The following is a 22,445-nucleotide window of genomic DNA, read 5'->3' as shown; positions in this document are numbered from 1 at the left end:
TGTGGGAACTTCCATTCAGTGGAATATACATATATGTGTGGAATACACATACACACATGTATATATAAATAAAAATACACATACACACATGTATATATATAAATAAAAATATTGATAGCTCAGTTAACACAGACTATTTCCTATGATCTCTTGACAGTCATGGAAGAATGATAGATGAGGAGCAGGCTTGGTTGTAACTCCTTCAGTGATCTGTATCATAATTTTGTTATCACTGTTACTTCCGTTTGAGTGCAGCAACCTGTTTGCTTACTGGGATTCAGCTAACTATAAGCAAATTTCAGCCCTCCCACTATTCTTTACAGTATTACATCATTGGAAATTAATAGATTGACTTTCAGCTGGAGAGTGTGTATTTGTTAGTCCCCTAGGGATTCAGACTGCTGATTTCAGTGAGTTGTTGAATTCCTGCAGTGGCACTCATATGTCAAGCTTGAAGTCTGCTTCAATCTGTCAAGCTTCTAGGCTGCAGGACAGATTTTTTTTTCAGGAGGTAGATGTGGATGTGGAATTTAGGTTTTACAAAAATCAAAATTTCTTTTTTTGCCCATCTTAGATCTTCTGGAGCTGTGTTCAATCTATGTGTGTCCTTGAATAGAATCTCTAATGAGTCAGAAATTACTTTGCCTACTTCCTTAAGCCCTTGGGAGTAAATTTCATTAGGCCTTACTGATTGAAGTGTATCTAATGCATTTTCTTGTTTATTTAATCTTTATATTAGTATCAGCAGAGATATTTGTGATTTGATTGAGCCAAAAAAGTTGAAATGCCTTTATCTGTGGAAAAGTTACTCAGATTAAGGCACATTGGTCAGTACATTGTGGGGAAGCCTGCCCTGCCCTTATTTCAGACAGCTAGTGCTCATCAGTCCAGTAACTTTCACAAATACTAAATTCACATTTTTAAAAAAATGTACCAAAATAAGTGTAAACAGGGAAAATACTGCAGTGTGACTGGTTCTTAGCTTGACAGATGGAGCCCAGGCAAGCTATACTGCCAACTGGTAACAATGAGGAAAAACTAAAGCAAGTGTTGTCTGTTTTGATGACTAGCAACCCAAGTTACTGACAGTCACTGTTTCTTGAGTTCAAGTTGAATTCTTCTTGAGATTCAGAAGGATTTTAAGATGAAAGCATCCATTTATCCTGAGGTTTGTAAAGAAGCACTTTAACACAATATGGGTGAAAAGTTTGTGCAGCTTGTATACTTTACTATGATTAATATTGGTGCTACCATTTTTGACCATGAATTAAATCAAGTATTAATGTTGGGCTAAACTATATGCGCTTTCCATTCTTTCTTACATGCAGTAGTAGCCTTTTTAAATTAACAGTTGTGTTGACCTAGAGGTTCTGTTGACACTTGAAATAGTATCGAGTGGTTTATTATTTGAAATTTATAAAGGAGCAAGCAGTAATATACATCTCTGCAATGGATGTTGGTCCATAGTGGGTTGATACACAGAGGGGAGGCACCACTGTGGCTTATGTAGAAAACACAAGGGAAGAAAGAATCCCAGCTAGGGAAAACTCACAATGACTAGGAGAACATGCAGTAACTGACTCCAGTAGAAGGAGACTTCTGCAAGGGTTGTGTAAGTCATCTGAGAAAGTTTGATGTTGGATGAATTTTGATATTCAAGATCCCAACAACTTCATTGTAAGTTAGGTGTGTAAGGTGATGTTTGATTAAAAGATTATGAGAGATTTACCTGGAAATACTCAAAAGAATCTAGAGGAAAGTAATTTGATTTTAAACTTCCCTCAGAGTAACTTTTTAGAAGCAAGATATGAAGAAGTAGTAATTGTTCACATACACCGCTAAACTCTCTCTCTCTCTCTCAAATGTATGATCTATTTTATTTAAAAAGTTAAATTGTGACGATAAAGTTGCTTTATAATTGGAAGGTGAGACTTTCATGGTTAGATGTATATAAATACCTGTTTTACTAAGTCAGGAAACAATCATAATTAAAAGCAAGAAAATAAATGTTTTGAACACTTCTGATGGTATGTCATATCAAGGTGCTCCCTGTCATTAAAGTTTTGTTTACCCCTCTGTGTAAATAAGTAAAAATTGCAATGAAATACAAACAAAACAAGGAGTGAGGAAGTTGAAGGTCTTGTGTATATTCATTACTCCCTTTTAATGGACTTTGGACATCTTTCCAATACATGCTTAAATACTAAATTCTCATTCTCTGAAGTGCTCTTTCTTTTCCTTTCTTTTGTGATGAACCGTTGTGTATGCAAATTTCTCAATTCTAATTCTGTCTTGTGTGAAGTTGGCAGTTTGCATCAGGGTTGACGTAGTTTTGTAGTCACAGGTGTCCTGTTGATTTCAGTAGAAATTAAATCTTTGCATTCTTCTGAGCATTTGGGCCCAAGACATCTTGAAAACCCGTTGCAGTCATTTCCCAAATTAACGTGTATTATTTTCCTAGAAGAAATATTTTCTGGATGTCAGGTTTCTAGATGAAGGTTTCTCAGCTTCATAAAGTGAGATCTCACTTTACTGTTAATCATCTTTTCCATATTTGCATCTCAAAAGAAGTAAATCAGAGATTATATTACCTTGGAGTTGCTCAGACTTTATGCAAAGTATTAGTCAATTCTTTCCCCCCGCCACCCTCCCCGCCTTTTTTTTTTTTAATATCGCTTTGCTAAAAGAGCTGGAAGGAGTGGTCAGTTCCCAAGCAATTTTATCTGCTGGTTACACTAGCAGTCTGGACAGACACTTTTGATTAAAAAAACCCCCTAGAAAACAGAAAAACAACAAGCCCCCAGAAGTAATTCCATGAGCAGAAATGACTAATAAAGCTTGGTTTCCTGTTAATTGTGCCTTGTGGTTGATTTGAGTCCCTGAGTTTAAAGGTTTTGTTGCAATTACAGCACCTGTGCAGGAAGGAACTGTCATTGAAACATTTTCTGCGTAGTCATAACTGGTTCAAGTCAGGTGATGGGCAGAAGTTAAGAGGAGTCCTGGATTCAGACACGTGCTGTGACTGTGGGAGCTTTGCTTCCTTCCTATCTGTGTCACTTTCCTGACAGTGGTTCAAGTATATTTATGTGTAAGGGGTTTTGTTGGTGGTGATGATGCTTAGTCAAAATTCTTACTTTAAAAAAATAAATCCAGGTCTGTCTGAGAACACTCGTAAATCTAGAGGATGAAAATCAAATGTTTCTGAATACCACCTCTGTTACAATTCTTTGCAGAAAAATGTACACAATGGCTATTGTAAATACCAGCCTTCCGTTTGCTGCTGTATGTAAAATTTTTAATTTATGTGCCATCATTATTTGAAAAAATAACAAGAAAGTAATCCCAAAATACCTTATTGTATCAAAGAGTCCTTTCCATTTAGGCAGTTAGATAAACAACCCATTTCCTCTGAATGAATATTGCTAAAGTTGCTTTCAGTAGTTACTATATCTGGACTGAATTCACGTTTCCAGGTGTGTGTTTCTTATTGTACAGATGTTTTTTTGAATGCACTTGGAGATAAACGAAGAATGTTTTAACAGCCAGATGATTATTATATATTTATGATAAATAGAGAAATATTTGGGTGGAAAGAAGTATCAATATAGAAAGTTGGCAAGGTATGGATAGGTATGAACAGTGGATGAGTTCAGTCTGAGTTGTTGAGGCGGAAGCGCATTTTGAATTTTTGCATGGGTGTTGCATATGGATGTTAAATTTTCCCTTATGTTTGACGTAATAGAGGCCTCAGAAAATTACATTCAGTGTGCATAATCAGTTTTATTTGCTGCGATATAATTAGAGAATTTGAGTAACAAATGGAAGTGTTTGGGGTTTTTTGGGTTTGGTGGTTTTTTTTAGTTTTTTTGATAAGCAATGCTGCAAAGCTAAAACTAACAGAAATATTTTATAGTAAGTTCTGAGTAAATATAGGGTAACAATCTAAAAAATAGGTGTTAATGAGGGCCAGGAGTTGCCACACTTCCCTAAAGGATTTGAGATCAGAAAAAAACAATGTTCAGAGTGTGGGAGGGAAAACATTACAGTTCTCATGTTTTTTGTAATAGTTAGGGAGTGCAGTGTGTTATTATGCAAGTAATCTAGGTTTGACCTAGGACTTGACCCATTTGTCGAGAATGGTTTAAAAATAACAAGCTCCGTTTGGCAATTACATGGATGGGTACAGTCATAACCCATACCTTGAAATATAACTAATTCCAAATATACATTTGATGCTTCATTATGACTAATCTTTTTGTTTTTAGTAATAGCATCTTTGCACTGTTTTCATATGGATAAGTGTTAAGAATTTGTAGGATTCAGATTTCAGAAAGTTTTGACCATCTTTCACATTGTTGTTAACTTTGCACTAATTTAATGTGTTGCTCAAGAACATGGACTAAAGTCTGGAGGAAGAGGAGGTGTCATGATCAGGTGTTTGAACTGGGGACTTGTGCTGAACAGGGAAAGACAATGAAATAATGGATTTAGTCATATAATGTGGAACATTATAAAAGAAATGCTTATGTTTGTTTGCATTTTACTGTGAACTACTTAACTTGCTCTTTTGCGATCTGTGGAACAAGGTGACATTTTGAAAAGTGAGCTAGGAATACACCTCCCTACAAGTAGTTTTTTGGTAGAACAAACCTTCTATAATCTAATTCCAGAGTGAAAAGTAATGAATTCCTAGCATTCATTTTGCTTATGACTTAATTATGACTTATATTTTAAAAATGTTTTAGTACCTGTAACTGGAATCCATTTTTATTAGAGTGCAGTTGCCATTTAAATATTTATATGAAGTAGCTAGATTGATAATATTTAAAAATTACAGGCACTAAGTAAAACTTGTGTATGTTACCTACTTCTGAAATGTGGTTGCTTTATTGAGGTAACTAAATGAGTATCCCTCTCCTGAAAACTGCTGCGTTTGTATAGAAATTATTGAATTGGTGTTCTGTGTGCTTCTGAAAATGTGTCCAACTTCCATATTATCCCATTTCTTATCTCTATCTTGTTTGTGTGTGCTATGTCTTGCCATGGCCTTTCCTTCCATGTTTCTAGTAAACAAAACTTTTGAGATAAAACTTGGGTAAAAGCATTCAAAGAATTTTCAGAACTCAGTGGATATTTTATCTATTTAGTATCACAGCTTGTGAAACATTTCTTCTCCAGTGTGTGATGCATACAAATCCATCTTTCCTGTCCACATTTGAGGGAAAAATCACACAAAATTTTATAAAAATGTCTAGAACTTGAAGGTGAAGAACAGTTTGTATTTATACTAATTCTTCTTTTTTATTAGTTTATAGTTTGAAACTGAAGCACTTAATCCTTCATTTAAGGAAGAATGTTAGTTTCACTTTATGCCTCCTCTTTTTATCTTAAACTGATAAATAAAACCAAGTAATTGTATCTTGTTATAAAATTACTGGATTGTCATAGATAAATTGACTTTAATCAGTGTAGTAATAAGCAAATGTTTACGTAGCCTATTGTAACAGGCATACAGCAATACAATTCTGTGTTGCTGTAGGGAATAAAATTCAAAAAAGACTCTTAATTTAGACTCAGCCCCGCAAATACATGCATGCAAGAGTTCATGGTTTTGAGGTCTCTCTTATTTCTGACTTGGCGTCAGTGGGGATACTGAGATAGATGCTCAGTAGCATGGAAGTTCAGATGTACTGCTTAGCGCATCCCTTCACTTGATTCATTAGGAACTCGGCATAATTCGAAACAATATGCCCTTAAAGGGTGGTTTGAAAACCTTTTAATGTGTAGGTAATATAAGCATAAGGAGGCCGAAAAAATTAACAGAGAAACTAAATTAAAAGCAGGTTAAAGTTTCTCTTTGGTTTCATAAAGAATTTGATCCATCAATGATCTGGGTTCCAGAATTACTATTCGCTACATCCTTGGTGGTACAAAGGAGGTGTGGATCAAAGCAAAAAGGGCTGTGGTACAAGAATCTCTTATGCATGTACATGTGTGCGCAAAGATGTACGTGGTTTATGTGGGGACTTACTACTTACAGAAAATGTATACTATAGGGTAGTTACAGGTCTTGGGAAATGTATTTGTCATCTTCAAAGTCAAGATTCTGTTGAAAGTTTGATTTGTATTAATGGACATCGTTGATCTCTTTTGAAGTAGTAGTAGATTTTAATGATTCAACTGCAATGAAGATTGAATGATTAAAATTACCATGAGTTGAAATGCGGTCAAAATAAAAATATCTTAATCAGCATTATTTTACAGTGATCACTTAATCAGGAAGAAAGCAAAGATGATGGTAGTTGAGAAATAGAGTGCCGGATCTGGTGCACAGTTAGGTACTTAAGCATTATGATATGGTCTTTATTCTCAAGTGGGCCAAATCAAGTTTATTATAGGCAATTTACATTCTAATGACACTGAACTTTGTGATGATTAATTATTTTTTAATTTTAATTATGTTAGTTTTAAGGTAACTCTTTATGAGTTCTGAAGTTCTAAGGTCTTTGAAGATCTTTAAAGGAGTGCTGTTAGTTTAATAAAGGAATATTGTTATAGTCACAATTTCCTAAAATGTGGTAAAACACTTCTATATTATTACAGTATGAAGCAGAATTTCTAGATGATTATTTTTTATTTTTTAAATGAGAGGATTATTTGAATTATAAATAAAATATATATTGAACAATTCTTTAATTAAGGATGCAAAACCATAACTGCAGAACAAAGAAAATGACAGAATTAATGATGGCTCCATAACTACCTTGAGAGAGTACCTATTGCGGGCTTCCGTTGTGACCACAAAATACCTGTTCTTTAGAGTGAAGCACTGTTACTTGACACGCAGTCATCCTTTCCCCCCTCCCCCCAAATTTTCTGTGTGGTTGCACACTCTTTGTTTATTGCATAATACTAGATTTTTTTTTTTTCTCTGATATTCATCAACACATAATCTTTCATGAACAGTAAGATAGTATTTTTCAAGAGCCTGGTCAGATTAGATGGTGGTACTACTATTTTACGTAATAAAAAGTAATCCATTGAGGGTCTAAGAATTTTACCTAAATAATTCATTTTTGATGCCTGGTTTATTTTGATTTTTCAGAACCTTTAGTAGTTCTAAACACAGGTCTGATTGATTTTTTTATTTACAGCTTAAATGTCCAGCATTTTTTGGCAGTTAAATACCAGCATATTGAGCTACATGTCAAATACTGAGGAATGAGCTTGACTGTCAGAAGCGTGATTTTAATTGTCTTGTCTCCAGCTCTATGACAGCATGAGGTATGGAGTCTAAGCAGCGTTCTGCTTTATGAGTGTAAGACCACCTTTCTCCTTTTCCTTTCTTAGCCTTTCAAGTTTTTTAAATACCACAAAACTTTTTTTTTTCCTGCTCTTGATTTGCTCTCAGAGCATTTCTGCCCTCTTTACTAGGTGGAACAGGAGTCCTACAGCAAAGATTTTATGGACCATGCTACAAGAATTGCATCAGAAGTCCACTGCACAGCACAATGAATTAAAGTTCAATATTTCACTTTGCTGCTAGTATAATAATATTTAAACATAGGGTGGTTTACTGAAATTCTTGTGATGAGAAAGAATGGTAATATAAAAAAAATGGCCATATCTTGATGTGGTGTGGAAGTGTTGCCCAGATCTGCAGTGGGTGTTTCATGAATGCAGGGATTATTTTTCATCTGAGTCTGGGGAGGGAAAAAACAGAAGTACTCTCGTATGTTTGGGAAAGATATTTTATTTCTCTCTCTGATTTTAAAGTTCCTGTTGAAGAATCTTTTGTGGTAGCTGTAGCCAAAGATGGCTGGATGGTCTCCACTTGACCTAGATGAGAACAGATTACTTTTTTTTTTTTTTCTTTCTTTCTTTCTTTCCCCAAGATGAACAGGATCCAGAATACTCTGTCTATACTATAGTACAGGAATTTGTGGACATGCTTCTCATTCTTGGAAAATGCCAGATTCTTAACTTGTACTTACAGATGTTGGCACTTAACTGTTCATCAGGAAAAACATGTTAAAAGTGTTCTGAGGGAGTGAAAACTGAATCTTAACTGCTAAAACTGAGAAGGATATTTGTGGCTTATGTTTTTACATCGCCTTAACTAATGTTCTGTGGTTCAGCTGCTATCACTGTTGACTACAGTGTTTTGCCCCTGGTTTCCTCCAGAGAGTTGGCAGAAACTGCAAGAAAGCTTTCTTGCACTGTTGTGCCAGTCTTCAGTTGAGTGGAGAGATTTCTTTTCCATCTTCTCTCAATTACATTAGGCTTTAAGCAGCTCTGCTTTGCTGATTGTCAATTATTTCTCTTTTGTTTTGAGAAATACTGTTTATTTTGGGAGGAGTATTCTCTCACACCTCCTTTCTGGAGTTTTTGGAAACCTCCAGTTATGGTCTGTCTTCACTCAAAAATGCTATTTGCACATTTCATAATCACAGCTGATAGAAGCCAGTGGAAAAGAAATACCTTGGGTTTGGACTGTGTCTGTAAAATAAAAACACTTGTTAAATTCCTTCCAGGAATGTAGGAGAAATTTTAAAACTGCAGAATGCTTTTAAAAAACAAAGCTATCAATGTATTATTTTGTTCTTTATTTTTTAATTTTTTGATTTTTTCAAGGACAGCATTAGGAAGAATTGGGGAGCCTTCTGGCATTCAGTTAAGTGACAATCTCTTAGGTTATGTGATTTTTCTCCTTTGCATGGGAAAGCTCTGCATGTAATTTTATAATTATTTTTAACTAGTGAAGGAAAGGAGGCTTTATCTTGAAATGGCAAGCAGCTAGTTTCCCATGGTGGTTGTTTTCCAATCTATTTCCTTCATAATGAACTTCCACCATGCCTATTGACAATTCTGGTGGATGCAGCTTTTAATTTCTATGTCTTTGGTTTGACATGGTATTTTACATTGAACAGTGCAGTGGGCAGAAGGCTGGGTTTGTTGTGCGATACCTGGATCACTAAGGAAGCACGTTTTGTCATTCCTTTGGGAAGTGGGTATCTTACTGAGACCTGCCAGTCGAGGTCGTAGTCTTCTATCAGAGCAGAGTTAGCCAGCCTGTTTATCCCAAAAGCAGCTATGGCATCAGTGAGGCACCAAGAGGAATCCCTAAATGCTGTCCCATTCTGATTTGTTTTCTCTTTAAATCAGTTGTGGGGACCCATTTTCAATTGCTGCTCCAAGTCTGCAGCACTTTCTTTAAACACTCAACATGATCTTCATCTCACTTGGGTTTGATTTCAACCCATGGCTACACCGGCTCTGGTTTGCTGCAGTGCCTTGCTGGGGAGGGCAAAGGGCACTAGCAGGTGAGGGAGGAGGAAGGAGCTCACCACTAGCTCCTTCTCCCCAGCCAGTAGGTTAGCCCTCAAAAAATCTGAATTTCAGGGCTAGCCCTGCCTGAGCTCTGCAGACAGAAACTGGGAGCTGGAGGAAGAGAGAGCAAGGCAGGAGCATGAGACTAACTTTGCAAATAAAGCATCCAATACTGCTGTTTTATTATTTTGATATTGTCTGGTATCATGTGTATAATCATCAAACTAAACTGTATTGGGTTATCAACCATGTTGCAGTCCTCCCTGTGTCCGCTCTTCAGGAGATTGACTTTTATCTCCAAGAGTTTAAAAATTAAACTCCTTGGTATTAAACGTGCTGTAAATAATGCTAGTAACTGCTCCTCCCCCCCCCCCAATATGATAAACAGACTGTTGAAGCTCAATGTCATTACTGCAGGAACCATTGTTTTGCCTCTCTTCTGTTGGACAGTTGTTGTAATTGTAATAAAATCCTCCCTTCTCAGGGCCAGGGGGTAGGACATATGCTTCTCTGTATGCCTGGCTTGGCACCTGGAGTCCTGCTGACTGTTTTTCTGTGTGCTTAACATGTTACTTCAGGTGAAGTTCTAGTTAAATCTTGACTGGAAAACTAAATTTCAAACACTTGTAGAATTCTCCTTTTACTGATTTTTATTGTTTGAATGTATTATAAACATAAATGGAATGAATGACTAGAACATAAAATGTGGGCAAAGACCCACAGAGACTTTAAATAACTTGAAGGAATAGTCATGACAGGTTCACCTTGTTTGAAAAAAGAGCTTAGCTTACTACTTCAGTACATCGGTTACCCCTGAGGGTGAATTGGGAGATTGGTTTTTCTTGCCATGTATAACCGACTGAATAAGTGCGAGAAATCTTGCCAAGAGGGTGGTGGTGCAATTTTCCCAGGCAGGGTGAGACCAAAAGTATTTGGCCAGGTGGGGTGGCTAATGTTTTTGTATAACAGTTTTTATAGATAGTCTTATCTATCCATCTCCTCCACGGTGATTGATAGCAACATAGAATATTTTTCAGAGTAACCTCCTCCACAGACTCTATGTATGACTTGCCAGCTTGTGGCCATAGAGAGCATGCTGGGGAAATTTGAAAGTTTTATATAACGAACTTGGTTTTCGGCCGAGTTGAAAATCCAGGAGGAGCCAGGGGACATGCTGCCCACACTTACTCTCTGGTTTGGAGGAGGAAGAATCTGATTTGACACAGCAAAGTCCTGGTCCCTGATCTGTATCCCACATGGCTAGCAACCTTGCAAAGGGATGTCTGTGTGGAAAAAAATCAGCTATCCCTCTGTGTATTTCTGTAGGTTGAATGAAGCACCAAAGGAAATGCCCAGACTGCCTTTTGCTCTCAAAAAGCTGCAAAGCAGCCAGCGTGTCGCTCTGGTATCAACAATCAATGAAACTGCAGCTCCTTGTGAAAAAAAGGATGTTGTTTTCTGGATGGGGATGTAAACAGGAGAGGGCTGTGTACCTGTATGTTTTAATAGAGCTGCATTGCAGGGACCCCTTTGATCACATTGCATTTTGAAAAGTGGTCTCTGACCTTACAGTTTGCTGTCTTTATAACAACTCCTGTGACACTGCCAAACTGGTTGCAAAAAGTCTGCCTGTTAACCTCATAGTCTGGAAAGCTGGATGCATGAAACGGCTGTCTGAAGAGATGCCTTCCAAGACCCTTGGCCAGGCCAAGTTTTCTGTACTTAAGATTGCTGTTGCCACAAGAACAGCAGATGTTTGTGCAGCAGACAAACAACATTGATGATAAAGCAAATTGACCTTTTTTGGAACAAGCTATTTGGAGTGCATTCCTAGGGCAATTCTTTTTTTTTTTTTCTTTTCTTCCTTCCCTCATTCGTTCTTTTCTTGGACTGTATCTTTCTTCATACAACTGCTTGGCTATACGTTGACATGTCTGTTGCTAGAGGTGATAAAAAAATTAGAGAAGGATTTACAAACTTTTCCACTAACACTGATACTACAAATCATTAAACCTAATCCAAACCTATTTTTGTCGACTGTATTTTACTGAAGTAGTTATAATGATATTTATTTTTCCAGTGTCCCTATGGGAACCCTGGAAGATTCCAAAATGTAATAATTAAAGAATGACAGGCCTTTCCTTACAATATAAAGTGAGGAAGAGTTTTGTGGTTTAAACAGCTATGCTGTTGCTTGTTAACAAGATATTTTGCCTTGTACTCTGGCCAGGCCTATAATGGTCAAAAAATGTTGAAGTTGAGAACTACAAGTTTGTTTTCAATCAGTTGTTTTTTAAGTTAAAAGGCTTTAATGGCTTGTTTTAATTTGTTCAGTAGTATTTGTCAGTAGTATTAATATTTGTATTAAATCACTTGGTACAGTACAGCTGAGGCTGTCCCTGTAAGGCAGTACATTTTGTTGTCACTTATTTTTTCTATTGCAAGACTTTCGTTCTAAGGTACAAAAGATTAATTGAAGGTTCAGGGAGTCTCTGTGAACTTGAGTAATATACTTCTGTTTAAATTACATTTTAAAAAGTATTTTAAATCTCATATTAAACCTGTATTTTAATTGTATAATTAAAAATTTTGGAAAAAAGCATTATAAATTAAAAGTAAAAATCTCACTAAAGTAAAAATCTCAGTGTCGTAGGGCTGCGTCTTTACTATTTGGACCTAACCCCTAGCTTTTTTAATCATAAGCTGATGTCCCTGTAGTTATAACAAATATAACTCCTGGTAGAGAATTGATTCCTGGTGTCTGAGGAATTTTAGAAAAATTGACTAAGTTCAGACTTTGGCACCTCTGAGATTTTTAAAGGATTTCATCCATCATACCAGTAACATTAGTGGAGGCATGCATGCTGTATGGCTTAACAGGAGAAACGTAAGACCCTGCATTTTTGCATCGTTGTTTTTCAAATGTGATTTACAATGCTAATTTATGGACTAGCATAAAGAAGTTTTGTGGGGGTTTTTTAGGTATTAAAATACAGGTAGTTTGCATCTTGACTTAATTTATAAAATTGCTTTGCTGAATAGTAGGCAGTAGACTTTTGGATTTTGTAGTGCCTTGAAGGGGTGTTTGTTAATATCAAAATTCTAAATTGAATGGTGATTATCTGTATCAGTATTAGGGTTTGGGTTTTTTTTTAGCAGGATTAGTTCATAACATTAGAAAGACAAAATACTGAATTCTAGGAGAACCTAAATTGGGTTTCTTACATGTGTCTAGATATAATTAGGTTGTTATGTAGGGTCATTTGCTTTTGGAGCTTTTGAAAAGAAATTGCCATTTCTGTTTAGAAATATTATTCTGGACAAATTGTTCTGCAATATGGTACCTGTTACAACTCTTCACTGCAAATAAAGCTGTACTAATTCCTTCAGTCTCTGTATAGATAGAAGTGGACATAGATGGGTCCCTGTACCATGAAAGCTAAAAAGGTTTTTCTGGGCCATGTAAAATGGCTATTTTATGATGGGCTTTTTTGTTTCTATCTTGATCCAAGTATGTGATGGTCAGTGCCTGGTCTGTTACAAAAAGTACTGTCCCTGTTCTATAGATGTGAAACTATGGGTGAAGTATCTGAAGTTGCTTGTTTAGGAAAGTTGGGAAAGACTGCCTTTGAGCCAGAAATTGACCTGGATGTTTTCTGAGACCCATTCCAGTCCTGCATACACTGGGTTATACAACCTTCTTTTAGGGGCAACTTTTATGGACCATATTTACTGAAGTTTCTGTTTTAGTAATAGATTTCACTTGTGTAAAATATTAAACATGATTTTAAAACAGTTATTTTTAAAAGAACTTCTTTTTTCTGCTTATTTAAAGTTTTGTGCGTTTTTTTTCTTCTTTTTTTAACCAAATGTGTTACATGGTTTTTGAGGTAGAGTTATCAGTAACTTGGATGTTTGTGTGCATGCAAAGAGCGTGTATGAATGAACTGGTACTGGTTAGTTGTAGCCGTAAATGTGGCTGAAAGATGGGAACAGTCTTTCTGATACTGTTTCATTGCAGAGAACACTGGGGTTACCTGACTGGAATACAATACCTTATTTTGTTTACTGCTTTCAAAGATATAAAAGGGGGGAAAAAGAAGAGGGAAATTAAGCTTAACTTTATATACATGGGATTTTTCTACTGAGTGTGTTAATAATGTCTTGAGTACAACTATTCTTGCTTCCAGAAGTCAAGAATTGACTGTTAAGTGTCCCCTATGTTGAAGAAGTGGTCTCCAAAAATATTGCATAATACATCGTCTAGGCCAATATTGCCCTTCCAGTTATCATTTATCAGCATTTTAATTTTTCATTGAATACAATATTGCTTTGCTGTTTTTAATTAATATTGTCGAAAGCAAACTCCTCATTATATTATACTTTGCTTTTGCAACCAGAGCTAGTAATATATAGCACAGATGCAGTGGATGTCTATGAACTCAAAAGGCTGTAGAAAAATATAGTCAGTTTGACTTTTTTATTTCCCCTTTCTTTTTTTTCTTTAAAAAACAAAAAACAAACCAAAAGCAAACTTCATAAACATTTTCTCACAGCAGTTTTGGCTTAGTTCTTACTGGTCGTTATTTCTAGCTTTAAACTTCATTATATTACATTAGGAAATACAGATATATAAGCAAAACAGTCTTATTTTCAGGGCTCCAATTACATCTATTTTATGTTACTGTTATCTTGTTTGGTCTTTTGGTTTTGGTGTAGGGGTTTTGTGTTGTTGGTTTTTGTTTTGTTTTGTTTTTAAATGATTGATATTTTCCTTTGTTTCAGCCAAACCTTTTACATCTAAAGTGAAACAGATGCGACTACATAAAGAAGATTTTGAAATCCTGAAGGTGATTGGTCGAGGAGCCTTTGGGGAGGTATGTCTGTGAAGGAGGTGAAAGGAAGGGTTTGAATAATGCTTTTGCAAATCTGCAGCACAGAGGAGAGACAGTTAATAGCAATATGATGTACAGGGTTTTACATTATTTAGGCATAATGGATATTGTAGGCCTACCTAATGTTTGATGCAAGTACATTTTGATTTATACATTCTTTGACAGCTCTTTTTAAGTCTCTTAAATTTTGAGAGAAGGCAAGTTCACATGGATTAAAAGACCATGTTTCAACTGTCTGATGATAAATCATTTGCTTAACTGTAATTCTTTCCAGTCAGTAGGTGGAGGCTAGTGAGCTACTGATGGTATAAAAATTTAGCCATTTCTAATCATCCTAATATCCAAATAGTCTGAAAGTAGTTTTCAGCAACTTAAATAGCCAAATACTGCTATTGACATTCTAAGAACACAGAGAAATCTCTCTACTCATGTCACTTAATTTCCTGTTTTTCATGAATGTTTGAATATTTTTCCTGTATGAGAGCATCTTTGAGGCTCTATGGCATGTGACAGAGAACAGTTGGTTTCAGCTTCACTTACATGTTTGCATCATGTGTGAAAATTAGTCTTTACGAAGTAGTCTGTGGTTATAGAAGAATAGACTTCTCTAAGTAGTACGTTAGGAACAGGAATTTTTACTGTAGTGTGTGTCACTACATACTCTGATGCCTACATGCAAATGTCATCATTAGGCAACTGTAAAAATAACAATAAAAGAGGAGTATTTATTTAGCTACTTTATCACTTTTTGTTGGTTTCGCTTCATCTGGAGTAATGCTTCTTTATAAAGGATACTGAAGGCTGAAGTTACTCATGGGTAATTTATCTTTAGTCTGAACCTCTGCCACAGAGAGAATGTTGCATTCTCTGTTTTGACGTAAATGCTTCTGCTTATAACATTGGCTTTTCTCAGTGCTGCCACGGCAGTTGCAGCTGAGTTCATGTACAGATTGTATAAGAGGTAAGAAAAATCACTGATGTGGGTGCATTCTTGTCAGAAGAATCCTATGTGAAACCTGCCTTATATTGTGTTTTTAAGAGAAGTCACTTTTGTCTGCTAAATCAGCATCAAACTCTACAGCAGCTAAACCACAAAAAACCTGTGGCTCTTTCTCAGGAAGCTTCTTTGTGGTGAATCATCCCATGAATAGTGAGAGCATAACTTTCCCCATCCTTCTGGGGACAGTCTGTGTAATTGGTTAGTTCTCCTCTTTTAGCAACAGTGTTTGTTTCTAATTCCTTATCTGAGAAACATAGCATGACCCTACTTAACTGTCAGAATCTTCAGTAAGGGGAAGACTGAAGTTCTTTCAGTGAAGATGTTTGGGTTTATATGTTCTTGAAGTAGGACTTCCTAAATATTTGCAAGGATGTATGTTAAATTTTGTTACTAACTTACAGAAGACAAGTTTCCAGTCCTACAGAGACATTTGTCTAAGAAAACGAGTTCTATATGAAATCACTAATGTTCCTTTAAAATAACTAGTAAATATCCAAGCAAGGTTGAAAAAAGGACAACCAAATTTTACTGCTACTTAAGCCACCGAAAGCTATATTAATATTAAATTGCAGAATACTTGTATGATTCAGTGGACTACAGTAGTTTACTGAGACAGATTAAGAAATCTGTAAGAATGTATTTTCTTTCCAGCAAACTATAAATGAGACCAAGGTTACTCTGGGTTATTGGGAGGAGTAATTTTTGTCTCCTGAATCAACATAATTCTGAAATTCTGTAGACTGCAAACTTAGTGCAAGTTTTCTTTGGCACAGTCTCAGACTTGTTCTTATTTTGATTTTACGCTACTCATTTTCTTCAATTTGCATAGTCAAGAAATATTTCCCTTTTTGTTTTTACAAGTTTGATGTACAGAAAAAGTAGTTTAAACTAGTTATTGCTTATAACTGTAAGAGTTCATTGTTCCTAGTGTTCTTTTTCCCCTTACCCTGCTTGCTGCCAGTCTGAGAATGCTTCCTTTTTGTCGAATTAATGACGTGCCGCTTCCCTCTCTGTGCATACATTTACTTATTTAAAATTTTATGTAAGAGACTGCTGTCTTTAGAAAACACAGATGTTTTGCTTGGAGGAGGAGGATTATCCTGGTAAAATTAATAATGTGGGCATCAAGTGTTTCATTGTGCTGGCTTCAGGCAGCATGGTTTGAAAAACTTAACAACCAACTCTAAACAAGAAGACTTTAAACTTGGGAGCTGAAGAATGCTACTGGGAAAGGTGAAGCAGCTGGGCAACAGCCCTTAGCAGCGGTGTGTCTCAGCACTATAAAAGTGCAGCTTATTTGAAGGTTCTAGCTGATACTGAAATTTTCAGTTGATTCTATTTTTGCTTTTTAAAAAAAAGTTCAGTGCTTGCTTATGCAAGCAAATACTATGTCATTATGTTGTTGATATATTGAAGATGATGAATTTTGTAGCTCCAAGAACTAGTTAGTTACTCCTAAATTTTGGCATCCAGTTATGAACAGTAACATTTCCTCTTCCTGTTTCCGGAGGACTGCCTACTCACGATGAACAAGAAAAGCAATGCTGAGTGCAGAGTCTTTTTTTTATTATTATTATTATTATTAAATTTTATTTTTCATGGTTTTTCTTCCTTTTTTCTTTTTTTCTTTTTTTAATTGCAATTTTAATAGCTTCTGGTTTAGCTTTTTTCTGTATAAGGCTGTTGTTTTTTAAGCAAAGGAAATATGCAAACATGTACCATAGAGACAAGTAACCAAGTTTGGGGCAGAAGGTGTCTGACAGCATGCCAGACTGTATTGCTCTTTGTGGGAAATATGGAAAACTGCTGGAAGAATGGAAAAAAAAACCTATCTGACTAAACCAAAATGTTTACATCAGCACATAGCAATCATTTTTTGTTGGGCTGCTCACAGGAAAATATAAATTTAAAAAAAAACCCCAACCTTTAAAAGTCTAATTGTAAGAAATTCCAGTAGCAAGACACTTGAGGATAACTAGACAGGAATGATTACCCTTTTTTCTGTCCTGACAGCTTCATTAGGGAAGGGAGAAGATCAAAACAGCACTCTGAGTATTTGGGCCTTTGTATACATGGTATATACCTCTGTGTGTGTATGTAAACACTGCCTGGGTCTGCAATCATGTTTCAGAAATTTTTGTTACAAGTAAAAAATGCATCAGACTCCTCATTGCTGAAGTGGCAGGTATTTCTTTCACAGTGTTGAAATAAGCATTTTAGAATTTACCTTCATAAAGCACTGAGACACCCCCAAAAAGATGCTGTGATTGCAGAAAAATGATGATGTTTGTGATCTTTTTTTTATTTGGGGTGTGTGGTCGTTATTGATATGGAATAACATTAATGACTTTCACAGACTAAAAGACTGCTTCTTGACTGATTGTAAACACAGCTGGCAAACATGAGTTTATTTTTGTTCTTTAGTCACTCTTCAATACTATTACACGTTCACAGAAGGTACCAAGCCCTTGATCTTGTCATTGAAGGCCTTATGCTCCAGCTGTTAACCAAAGGCAGTGCTGTAGCTCTTTTGGTTGTGTCCAAGCGAATGCTGGATAGGAGACTACAAATTTAGGCAGCTGTGTAATTTAACTTATGTCTTTCAATAACCAAGTCTTTTGCAGAATAACACAACCTTTCACTGAGCATACTACAGGCAAGAAATGAAATCCTGAAGTTGAACTTGAAATACCTGTATTCTCCTATGCCTCTGGCCGCCTATACTACAATGGTTAATGGTGGGGAAAAACTTATTTTTCATGCTGGGCAGCAGCAGCAGCAGTCCAGTCAGCTCTAGGACCAGCCTTTTAATTTTTCCCAGCAACAATCACAAGGACCTTTAAGGAAAGGTCTTTAGGGAAGAATTACACTGTAGCTTCATAGCACAGACTGCATCATGCTGAGAGGGTCCCTGTCATCCAAGATATGGTACAGTTTGAAAGCTGACTAGTTTCAATGTTAAGGCTTTCTCCTCCTGCCATTTCTCATTAGAAATCGATACAGATATGGCTTATCAGAGTTTCAAGCTAGTTTTAGCTAGTAAAGTAAGAGGAGACTCAAGATTCAGATCTGCATTGAGGGTTATGTATTACTGCAGAGGATTCATCTTTCCTTCTGAAGGAAAATTGTGATGCTCAGTCTTGGGGTACCATGCGCAGAAGAATAGACAAGAGTAGACATTCTTTATGAATTAAAATTAGATTATAGTCTGAAGTAACAATCTATTTTTGTGTTTCAAATCTGAAAGTACCTTGATGGATCCCAAGTCTGGATTTGAACCTCAGTTTTTATACATGAAGTAATCTTTAACAATTTCAGTTCCTAAACTAGTTTAAACAAGTAGATGTAGTACTTTTCTGTCTTCTCTCCTTATTTTTAACTGCCCCCCACTCCCACCTCCCCACAACCCCAGAAGGCAGCAGTGTCAAGAGCAGGGCTGATAATGAGTTGCTGCGCATATGGGAAGTGACAACTGCTTCATCCATGAATCTATAGCTAAGCAAGAGGTACACTTTTAGATATGCTTTAGTTTAGACATCTGAGTATTGCAGTCCTTCAGCCTGTGCTTTTGCCATGTTCATGAAGCTGTTGCAGCTGATGACACATTTCAAGATGGTTGAAAGAGGTTTGCATGACACTTTCTTCAAACTGTCTGATCCTGTATTTTGTTTTCTGTTATCGCTGTCTTCACACATAGCTGGCTTACTGATTATGAAAGAGGTGGAAGGAATGTAGGATTCAACCTTAGTATTTTTTTGTCACTGGCCTGCAGGATGAAGGTGATGGTAATCTGTGTGACAGCATGTTGGTTTGTAACCAGATGCACACAGAAATAAACTTTTATCTCCTTAAGCCTTAAGATTTATTTGAAAAGGAAGAGGCAGAACGGAATAGTTGGAGAATGGTTGTTAAAATGGATTGATTGTTGGACTTCTCTATAATTGAGATGGTAGTGTAGTGGTCTGGTCTAGTTCTGATCAGCAGCTGGGTCTGTGGCAGATTCATGGCCATTTTGGGAAAGATACTTAGCTTTCTGTACCAGGGAAGCCTGAACTGTGAAAACATGTTTGTGTAAACTTCTTCCCTCCCTCTTTCCTAAAAATATTCCATGTTAGCTTTTATTATAGCTAAACAAAACCATAATATTCTCAGAAAAGGACTGTGTCACTTGGCTTTGATATATATAATTACATAAGCCTATGGTATATAATGTTTCAGAAGCAATAAGAGGGAGGGGAGCTTGTGTTTCCTAAGTTTTATTTCTCTAGAAAATGTGGATTTCACTGTTTCCCTGCCACTGACAACAGATGTGATAAAGAGCTCCTTGAACTTCAGGTGGAAAAATGTGAAGTAATACATTACTATATCTTTGAAGGACGTCTAGTTCATTATTTGAAATAAGAGTGGAAGTTGTTTTATGGCAAACCTAGAGTCTAATTTGTGTCTAAAACCTAAAAGATACTGTTTATTTTGTTTTAGAAACTACCATGTAGTTGTCTTTTCTTGGAGGTTCTGTGATTTAAATTATTGTGCAGGACTGGAAGGGTAAGTCCAAGAACATAAAGCATACAGTTGGTGATAGCTGCATGATAGTATGATAGAGCAAGAAGTGTGATGGTGAGAAATGCCATTGTCCATCTACAATCACCTAGAAAAATGATACATAATGAAAGCTTAAAATAGACTTGAAACTTTCACAGAATAAATATCCTGTACTGTTGTGATGTTACTCTTTCTTGACGGTGATGGTATGGTATTGTGTGGATAGTAAGGCTAACTGTCCACAACACTGGAAAAAAAAAATCCTCCAGAAATTAAAACAATATGCATTTTCATGTTTTAACTTATTTGTCTTTCATTTACCTTTTCCAGGTTGCAGTAGTAAAACTGAAGAATGCAGATAAGGTTTTTGCCATGAAGATACTTAATAAGTGGGAGATGCTGAAGAGAGCTGAAGTAAGATTACAGAAATGTTTTCTATAATCATGCATCTTCTTACTGTGTTAAATTGTTACCTCTCTTTCCACGAGACTCTGTGTGTATGGAGGGATTGAGGAGGTGCTTCACTACTTACTGACAGTATGAAGATTAAAATTAAGTTTAAAGCAGTTCATCAGAAGGGTTAAAATGGCATGGAATCTTGACTTAGGTGGGGCTGTTTCAGACATTATACCTTTTCTGTAATTGCCCAAGAATTACTAACTATACAAGCAGTCTTTTAATGCATGTATCCCAGTTAGGAATGTAGTCTTTAGCAAGTATTTTCCATGGTGAAAGGTAATTACTGAGCTATAACTCACCAAGCCTATTAGTTTATCTATAGTTAGAACTTAGTCAAGGTCCAATTTGAAGACTGAAAAATCAGAAAGATAAAAGTTTCACATTCATTTGTGTGTTTCATAAAAATGTCCATCTGCAAAAATTTGTGATGAAAAGTTCCTCATTAAAGCTTGAGTCCATTCTGTGTTCTGAAAACAGTGGAACAGCTCTTTCACCAGCCCTGCTTTGCCTTGGGTTCCTACTTTCATTATACAACCCCACTCTTCAGACTCCTCAATATATGTCCCTGGATTCCTTTGGAAAGAAACTTATAAAATACAGTCTATACCTGAAGACTTGTGCATTAATTTTAAATAGAACATGTATCAAACTCTTTAAATTGTTTTGAAATTCTTCATCTATGCATACTAAAAATAAACTGCCTAAAAAATAGACTCATAAAAATACAGCTCAGTGTCTTAACACATACAAATTACCAAATGGCCAAGTTGCTTTGGCTGTTGGGCTTTTAGTTTGGACAGTGCGAGCACTATCTTGGTGTCTTTTCCAACTTGTCAGATTGAATTATCTCTAACCTCAGTTTTTATTTGAGACTTCAACTTTGCTACTCTCAGACTGCCTTGCTGTTCAGTTGCTTCCAAGTTTGCTCCGATTTCCGCATTTATGTTTTAATTATATCTTGTTAGGAAATGAGATCAATGGGAAACCATCACACTTTAAAAAAAAAACACACCACCACAAAACGTATCCAGACAAAGCCCATTTCTGATGTATGCACATCCTGTCTCTTTTAATGGAAATGTTATCACATTAAAAAGTATAAATGGCATGCAGATTGTGGTTAGATGTGCACAATGTGTTTCCTCTTTATCCAGAAATTATTCAGATACTGAGTAATCTGGCATTAGTCTCGATAGAAAGAGGTATTTCTCTCCAAGACAGATGTCATTACTCTAAGTTTGATTATTTCAGTGAAAAAGGAAAGACTAGAAATAAAGTTCCACTCTATTTTTAAATGTACCCTTTTAAAGTCAGTTTAAAAGCTATTTCTTTCCATTAAAATACAGTTATAAATAGGTTTGAAAGATTTTTCTCTATGCAAGGTATTAAAAATACCCTTCCCATGGGTCCAGCTGAATTTCTGAAAGTCTGAACCGTTAGCCTAAAAAGAATTACAGCTATGTTTTTCCATGTATTTGTAACCCATGGGTATGCAGTGGAAAGAGAACCATCTGGAGTGAAAATGCATTACAAAGCATGACCTTCAACAACTGTAACCTGTCGTTTTTAAATGTTGATGAACGCATCTCGCTTGTTACTACTGCTAGGAAAAATGACTCATTTTGACTCTTAGCAATGTGCTGCACTAACACTGAAATACACAGGAAAATCATACAGTCCAAAAATGCAAGACAAGCGTATAGGTAGGTGTATACGTAAATGGCAGAAATAAGTTGTTCATATATCCCTGTGTCGACTTTGTGGGAAGCGGGAGTCATTTGTAAAAGCAGGAAGGGAGTATGTTCTCAGGGGCTTGCAAATGCGAGATTAAGGTTGATGACCACAAGCTCTGTGAGTAATTGTATGCAAAAACTTTGCTACAGTGAAATTATACAGGTTGCAAGGTCGGTGTTCTCTTTTGTATTATAAAGAGCAGAAGTTTTCCAAATACTTGCCACTGTTGAAAACTCAGAGATGTGATGTAGAACTGGGAACGTTACTGATAGAAGGAGTTCCTGACAGTGTGCGACAGCTTGCTGTTACACTCCCAAACCTGTCACTCTGAGTGTTGACAATCACTTACAGTTACATGTGCGCCACGGCAGTGCCACATGAGGCTCAGGAGAGACCAGGACAAATATTACGCAGCACGGAAGCAGTCAGCACTCCCAGGAGGTGCTAACTCTGAGCTTTAAGGACATAAGCACCAAATAGCTGAG

At 36.2% G+C, this 22,445-nt stretch overlaps 1 protein-coding gene across 9 annotated transcripts in view; it reads left to right on the top strand.

Moving 5' to 3' along the window:
- CDC42BPA (CDC42 binding protein kinase alpha) overlaps positions 1-22,445 on the top strand; it is a 189,284-nt gene that overhangs the window by 44,455 nt on the left and 122,384 nt on the right. For all 9 annotated transcript variants that reach the window (XM_054820852.1, XM_054820855.1, XM_054820850.1 and 6 more), the window contains exons 3-4: positions 14,116-14,207; positions 20,098-20,181. In XM_054820852.1, the coding sequence (XP_054676827.1) occupies positions 14,116-14,207; positions 20,098-20,181 (176 nt within the window). The remainder of the gene's footprint in view (positions 1-14,115; positions 14,208-20,097; positions 20,182-22,445) is intronic.

The sequence above is a fragment of the Grus americana genome, chromosome 3 (genome assembly GCF_028858705.1).
Source record: "Grus americana isolate bGruAme1 chromosome 3, bGruAme1.mat, whole genome shotgun sequence".
In the NCBI taxonomy this organism is placed as follows: domain Eukaryota; kingdom Metazoa; phylum Chordata; class Aves; order Gruiformes; family Gruidae; genus Grus; species Grus americana.
This window is presented reverse-complemented; position numbering and strand designations above follow the sequence as displayed.